Source organism: Cynoglossus semilaevis, chromosome 7 (genome assembly GCF_000523025.1).
Source record: "Cynoglossus semilaevis isolate Cse_v1.0 chromosome 7, Cse_v1.0, whole genome shotgun sequence".
NCBI lineage: Eukaryota > Metazoa > Chordata > Actinopteri > Pleuronectiformes > Cynoglossidae > Cynoglossus > Cynoglossus semilaevis.
In genome coordinates, this window is record NC_024313.1 from 11262456 (window position 1) to 11270377 (window position 7922).

At 38.4% G+C, this 7922-nt stretch overlaps 2 protein-coding genes across 2 annotated transcripts; one reads left to right on the plus strand and one right to left on the minus strand.

Annotated features, from left to right (window-relative positions):
• The first annotated feature begins 979 nt into the window (after positions 1–979).
• On the plus strand, positions 980–5672 carry LOC103381197 (adhesion G-protein coupled receptor G2-like). The gene is made up of 10 exons (XM_025056844.1): positions 980–1493; positions 2328–2471; positions 2536–2646; positions 2732–2768; positions 2883–2983; positions 3100–3221; positions 3626–3894; positions 3975–4068; positions 4751–5034; positions 5124–5672. The coding sequence occupies exons 1-10, from the start codon at positions 1371–1373 to the stop codon at positions 5270–5272; spliced, it is 1434 nt and encodes a 477-aa protein (XP_024912612.1). The 5' UTR covers positions 980–1370; the 3' UTR covers positions 5273–5672.
• On the minus strand, positions 5615–7854 carry knstrn (kinetochore localized astrin (SPAG5) binding protein). The gene is made up of 9 exons (XM_008313407.3): positions 7533–7854; positions 7187–7224; positions 6980–7091; positions 6722–6751; positions 6538–6637; positions 6340–6454; positions 6197–6258; positions 5912–5986; positions 5615–5836 (listed from the first exon to the last, which is right to left on the minus strand). The coding sequence occupies exons 2-9, from the start codon at positions 7206–7208 to the stop codon at positions 5708–5710; spliced, it is 645 nt and encodes a 214-aa protein (XP_008311629.1). The 5' UTR covers positions 7209–7224; positions 7533–7854; the 3' UTR covers positions 5615–5707.
• Between the last annotated feature and the right edge of the window lie 68 nt (positions 7855–7922).

Sequence of the window (7922 nt, forward strand, 5' to 3'; positions counted from 1 at the left end):
TACTGGAATACTTTCTTGAGCAAAAGGTTCTTCATCGGCATCAGAGTCACAAGAACTGCCTTCAACAGTTGACTGTCCACAAGACAGCTCTTTAGGAGACTGCATAGACATAAAGAATTGTGGGGACCCTGACTGTATTAAGTGTGAGTGGATTTTAAAAGCATTTTATTCATTTACTTCATGTTATGAGTATTCGCCAGGACTTGTTTTTTCTTCCACAGGGTCCTTGGATAATTTTACTTTTTACCTCCATAAACACTACATTAAGGAAAAGGTGTATTTTAGTAGGACATCGTCCGGCAATCCAGGTAATTTTATTATTATTGTTAAAAAAAGTCTTTATAATTCTTGTAATGTATTTCCACTGTAACTGAATTACAACAATTATGTAAAACACAAGTCATATTAGTTTAGAATACAGCTGCCAAGGCCACTCACACAACTGTCACACAGAGGTGACACATCCTCAGCTCAGATCAGCCAGGAATAATCACCTCACTCTTGAAATCCAGTTGTTGACCGTGCTTCCATTTACAGATCAATGTTGGAACATGAAGCAGAAATGTGAAAAAGCTACCTATAATGAAAACGTCTGCAGTATATCAGGTCAGTCCTTTTTGTTTAGATTTGATTTAGCACTGTTGGCAGAACTGTTGACCAGTGGTCCCTGACCAGTAGTGTTTGTTACCCTGTCTGCATAACATGCTACATTTCTTGTTATGGTGAATTTTATGAAGCTTGTTTTCATATGATGAAATATGTATTTGGAGTTGTCAAACAACCAGAGTAATGGATCTGATTAATCGTGTTAAATTGTGATTAATCACAATGGCAATTAACTGCTATAAATCATGATTAGTTATGATAAATCAATAGTCCTCTTTTTTTTTTCCAAGTGATGGAATTATTAATACATAGATATATAGGTACAGAGTAAAAGTGACATTTTGCTTCACAGAGTTGGTGGATTTTAGTCGTTATTGTACGTCTGGAAGGATGAGTCCAGTCGTTGTCCTCATCAATATTAACCAGTCCTGACCAATCACATTTGACAATCGTGTCAGTCGGATTGTCATTTCTTTCTCTTCTAGGTGAACATTTGGACGAAAAGTTCTACTACATCAAAGTAGGAAGTGAAGAACTTACGTGCAACAAGTGTGAAAAACCTGTGAAGAGTCCTGAAACTGAACATGATGTAACTGTGTCTTACCTTGGAGAGGAATTGGACGTGAAAGAAGCTAAGTAATGTTCAAGATTCAAATACATTTAACATTAACATGATGCTATTTCTACGATATTAGTCTGGATGTGTCTTCGCTTGCTTTTTCTGTAGCAATGTTGTGAAGAACGTGATTAAACAGGCCCAGACTATGAGTGAGTCTTCGGCACAAATCAACGGTGGAAAAGGTGTTACTGGAATAGTCTTAAAACCAGAGCCTGTCAATGAGGAGGAAATCACTGTTGGTTTCCAAAGTCCCGATAAGCCTTCTAAGGTTAGTCCATCATATTTACTGTAAATTTAATTAAAGTTATAAAAAACTGAGCTTATCAAATGTAATTCAGTTCAATGATTATATATTTCTAGTAATCATTATAGCTTTTCTTTGGCATATCAAGTCAGCACCAAAAAACATTGTATGACTCGGAAAAATACACAAGAGAAAATAAACCAGAAATAAAATAAAAATTTCTGGTGAAAAAGATTTAGCTTAAAATACAGTAAAAAGTTAGACACACATAGCTTGAAGCTAGGAAAAAATAATAATGAGACAAAACCAACATCAGAACTGGAAAAAAAAGAAAAAGAAAAAGAAATTCATGGCTGTCTGAGGAGATCAGCCAGCCGATATCGTCGGCCAATGTTAGCATAGTTTTGTAATATCAGTAAGAATCGTTATCCTTTTTTCTTTCGACTATGACGTCCTGATAACGCAATACCTGGCTGCGGCCCAGGAGATGTGACCTAAAACTAGTTCCCGACCCAAAGGGCGGCATACATCGGGCTCAGTTGATATCAGAACTGGAACGGAAGTGTTTGGACAAACACATCATATATCAGCAAAAAGGCTAAAAAGTGAGATGTTAACGTTACCTCAGATTTAGCTAAAGGTTTGCACAAACAAACAAAGCTACACGTTAACATGGCATCACAGAAAAATCCAAACCAGCTGTAAAAGTCCACAACTTGAACCGAAAGCAGTAACAAATTAAAAAGTTAATTTGATAAAAATAAAAGTTTACAACCAAAACTATCGCAGCAAAATGTTAAACAGCTGTTAAAGACTTATTGTCATTCAAATCCTTATTTTGTCCCTTTTTTCCTGCAGATCATATCAGACCAAACACATTTGTCGGAATTTTACAAGGTTATCACCTTGTCCAAAGAAGCTTTTCAGAAGAGCAGAAACTCGAACAATACTGTTACATTTGATGCGTTTGCAGTCATTATTAAGTTCCAGAACATGTCTAAGGTACGTGAGGAAAGTCGACACATTGATGCATGATGTGAATTCCTGACACTTGTGTTATTCCCAGGATGAGAAGAACAGCACTCTTTTAGTGAATGAGGTCATAGCAATCACAATGGGAGTGGCCATCACCAACCTCACTGACAAAATCTCCATCCATTACAAGAACGTGAAATTTGTGAGTTTGAAAATATAAAACTGCTGTACAATACTATATGTTTTTTGTTTGGTTTTTAGAGTAACACTGTTGTTGGGTTTTCCAGGAAGGGAATCCAGTATGTTCTTCCTGGAACGGCACAGGTATGTCTGAGGGAATGCAAATATTATTTCAACTCTGTTTTGTTTTGTTTTTTCAAATGCTGATCCTCCTGTTTTGTTTTTTTCCCTGTTGTCCTGCTCGGTCTGATCTCATAGGTTCTAGACCAGTGTGGACAGACGATGGGTGTGAGACAAAGATAGACGGGGACAACATCACGTGCTTGATTTCACACCTGACATATTTTGCCATCTTATTGGTCAGTTCTGCCTTCAATACAGTTCCTGAAGCCAGAGTCGCTTTGTTGATTCATTAGTTTGCCACGTGTACAGAAAGAAAATTGACTGAAACTTTTTTTTGGTTGTTTTTTTCCAGACTCCTGTCAACGAAACCATCTCAGATTCTGATCTGAAAAACCTCACCATCATCACCAGGGTTGGCTGCAGCCTGTCCATGATCTTCCTCGCCGTCATCCTCTTCATGCACTTCCTGTTGAGGTAGCAGGAACGATAGAGCACTTTATTTTCAATAACCTATACTCCAGTAGTGAAGCCAGAGAGTCGTGTTGTTTTTTTAAAAAAAAAGTGATATTTGAAACATAAAATTCAACACAAGTTCAGACTCATGAAACAAAAGATTCAGAGCTAGGAACGACCACGTGTGTTGGCACGGCTTCCTGTAACATAATGAGGGCTCGTCCTTTGTTTGAATTCTTTACGGAGGGATTCACAATCCGAGGAGGTGGGCGCTCTTCGTCTGGGTTGGTTGGGCTCTTCCTGACAAAGTTCCAAAGTTCAAGCTAAATACAATATCTGAATGCGAGGCCAGACTTGAGCAGAAGTCAGCAGACAACTGTGAGACAAATAACAGAACAATTTCTGTCTCTTGTTCCTTCTGACAGGAGGACAAAAGCCAATACCTCCACAAAGCTTCTGATGCACCGGGTGTCGTCCATGTTCCGGCTGAACTTGTGCTTCTTGGTCAACGACCTTGTGGCCTCTCTGAAGAACTCTGTGGCTTGTCAAATTATGGGGGCTGCCATGCACTACTTCCTGTTGGCCACCTTCACCTGGTTCGCTGTGCACGCCTTTCACCTCTGCCTGCACGTGTACACCCAGGGCATTGATCAGATCAGCCGCTACCTGCTGAAGGTCTCCATCCCCAGCTGGGGTGGGTTTCATACCAGTGTTTTTATTCCCAGGACTGTAAAACGACTTGTTCTTCAGCACGTTCTCCATCCTTGATTCCAGGAATTCCCAGCGTGGTTGTAATTGTCCTGCTGGCTACTGGAAAGTACGGCGAACAAGTCATCAGTGCAGATGTCGGTGCTCAGACTGTGACCATGTGAGTCTCCAGACTACATCAGAAATAATGTGCAAGATTAACAAGGGTTCATCAGCAAACAGAATGAGCGTTAGCTTTTTAGAAAAACTCACTAACGTGCCCACGTAGATGGACCAACAAAAACACATCAATTAGAAAGACAGCCTGATGTCAAAACAATGGACTCATTTTTATTTTGCTGTTTCTTGGCCAAAACCAAAAACCCCACAAGAAATTATTATGCCAATTATTAGTACCATTGCATTTATGGCTATGACTATGAACCAAACTTCAGAGTTAAATATTTATTTAGCACATTCCATCAATGCACTTTATAAAATAAAATTCAAAATAAAATGTTAAACCTGACCCCAACTACAGGCAATGATAATGTACAGGCCTACTGGTCTGCTGAGAGACTAAGTCAAAGTAAATATGTTCTCTCATAAAAACACAAAGTGCATTTAAGTCTCTTATTCAGCATAGCAATCGTGATGTTTGGATTTCAGGTGATTAATTTACCCGTCTCTTATTCAGCATAGCAATCGTGATATTTGAATTTCATGTGATTAATTTACCCCCCCCCCTTTAAAAGTTCAGCATTACATGTTTTGCCACGTGCTATCAGTGAGTCTTCCTCAGATATATCTTGGATGCATCACTAGTATCCTTCTAATGACTGAACCAATGTTCCTCTTCCCAGGTGCTGGTTAACGAACAACGACGTCCACCTGATTGTCAACGTTGGTTACTACAGCCTGGTCTTCCTCTTCACCTTCACCACATTTATCATCATACTCACATGGGTTGTTTGCATCAGGAAGACCAAAACTGAACACAGTCAAGTCAACAGAAGTGGTGTGGACATCGTGACCATTATGGGGCTGTGCTGCATGATGGGAATCACCTGGGGTTTCGCCTTCTTTGCCTACGGTGCTGCTCGCATGGTCTTCTACTACGTTTTCACCGTCTTGAATTCTTTTCAAGGTAACTGCAACCCTTGCACTCTGGGGTCAGTGGGTGTTCTTTAGAGTCACCCTGCGTTTATAATGATCCATCCCTTTTAAACCTGGCAGGTTTCTTCCTGTTTATCTACTACTACAAGAATTCAAAGCGCAGACCCACCGAGCAACCTGAGTCAAGTTCCAACACCACCGCAGTGAGCTACGGGCTGCAAGTCTTTGAAAACCCCTACAACAACCTGCCTTTGAAGAAACTCACCTGAGGAGCAGACAGTGAGGACAGAAGTGACCGGAATGACCTGGAACGTGAAGCAGTCTGTGCTTCATACATTTTACTCCTGTATTTAACCATTTATAGCTCCCCCTGGTGGAACGAGAAAGCAAAATTCCCAAATACTCTACATTTAACCTTTTCACATATGACACGTTATGTTAAATGTAGAGTATTTGGGAACTTAGTACTAATTAAGTACTACACATATGTCATATGTGTAGTACTTAATTAAACAGGTTTTTGAATTAAACCAAAGTTACTCACATAACTGATGCCAATGGTTAGGTTACATGTGAATTAGCATGTTTTGACTGATTTTAACCAAGAAAAGAGTGCATATGAAATCTTTATTCATTAAAAATTACAAATATAACATGTAACAGAAAATACAAGAGGTTTATGACATGGTTTATTTATTTTATTTTTACAGTAGGAGAGCATCAGCTTCTTCCAGAGCTTTTTCAATTTCTGCTGCCTCCTGGGTGAAGCTCTCTCTTTCCTGCATCACACGTTGTCTGGTGTCTTTAAGGTGTGACATCATTGTTTGAATTTCCTGCACAGAAGAAACGCTTATAGTACGACACACACATTTCTTTTGATCTGTATTCTGGTCATCGGCTTTCTTCACCTCCAGCTGAGCACGTTGTTGAGATGCAGTGTCACTAAATGCCTTCAGTTCATTCAGCAGGTCTGAGGAGACACTCTGAAACAGACCAACTTCCTGTTAACAGCTGAACGTTTCTAGGCATGTGATTGTACAAGAACCAACAAATTTAGAAAAAAACCTGCACGTTTATATAATCCTTATTTTTTTTTTACAAAAAATGTATTTAAAATGTATAAGTGGGATTCAAAGCAAACAGGAAACTAAATTTATATTAAATATAAAACCAATAAAGTAGTGCACACATACCAACGCTTCTTTTCGTTCACCTTCACTTTTTCTCGCTGCTTCTCCAACCTTTCCTCCTAAAACTAAGAAAAAAAACAAAACATCTTTATGTTTTATTTATTGTTATTTACATGTTAGCATCCAGTGTGTGCAATCACATTTACCTGGGTCTATTTTTGCAGCCACTAACAACATGTGGCAATCTTTGAGGTTTTTCTGCACATGTGTGTTTTCCTTTGTAAGCTCATTGAACTGCAGCTCTAGTTCAGCCGCTCTTTGCTGCAGGCAAACAACAAATTCAGCAAAGGAACACCAGACAGGTAAAGCAGACAAATCACAAAGATTCCTTGGTTCTGTTCCACCTGTGCTTCTGTGAGGTTACTCTGCAGCTGCTGATTGGCAGTCATTAATTGTTGATTTTGCTCCTCCAGCTCTGCCCGTTGTCCAAACCGGGTGGAGACACTATAAGGGGTAGGAACACAAGCTTGCTGCAATATTTAAAAAAAACAAAAACATTGATAAGACTGACGGATGTCTGGTCTGTACCCTTTGTAAACTTTTGGAGAATGACCTTTCCTGCAATGAAGATATGGGGGGGGGGGAAAGTAAAATGTGCATTAGTAATATGTAATGACAGCAATTATATTTCAACACCAGAATTGAAAGTTACAGTTTATAGTGTGTTATGTTAGTCTAATGTAAAAAAAAAACATTCTACCACACCTGAAAGACTTTGTAAAACTATGCTTATATATCACTTGAGTGCATAATAAGGATTTATTTCTAATTTGAATTTATTTTTACCTGTGTATGTTTTCTTTTTGAGATTTTAGGTCTGATTTATGTGCCGCGATTCCTGTGTCTTTAGACTCCGTCCTGATGCTAGTTTTCTTCCTCTCTGTTGGCAAATGAATGCCTGAAAAACATACATTTATATATAAAACATACATTTACATTTATATATATATCATATTTTCTTGTACATGCCGTGTAAAAATGTTCAATACGAACCTTTGGGAATTTTTGAAGACATGTCTCTCCTTGGACACCTAAATAGAAAATGTCATAAAAAGAATAATTCTGTCTTCATTCGAATTATTAGCATTAGCGCAACACCGAACATTCATTATAAACTGCTGTCGGAGCTTCTCATTTTGAAATAAACATTATAAAGGGAATAACTTAAAACGCAATCTTTTCCTTTATTTTTATGCGTCGAAAACAGCTTTCTGTGCAGAAATACAAAGGCTAAAGTTTAGCAGATTTTACTCGGGTCTTTTACTTTGTACGTTAACATTTAAATGTATCTGGGGGAAAAAAAATAACGATCTCATCAAAACAAAATATCGTTTCTTACCAATATACAGTATTTGACGCATCAACATTCAACGCTAGCAACCAAACAATTTTGAAACCACCCGCCTTCAGTATTCATTTCCGGGTTATTACGTAACTTCCTGCACACGTGACGAACACATACAATAAAATAACTTGTCTGTTAAAAACTAAATTATGACAATGTAGATTTTGTCAAAGTATATGTAGATATCATTTTTATATAGGTACGTTTCGTGTTGGAACGTTATCTACGACTGTAGTTATCGACTGACAAAAACTTGTTACTGCGCAGGCGCGTATGGAAGCGCAAAGCAAAAAAATTCAAAACGGCAGACGTTAATAGAAGACGGAAGCGCAAAGCAAAAAAATTCAAAACTGCAGACGTTAGCTCTGTGTTAATAGAAGAGCA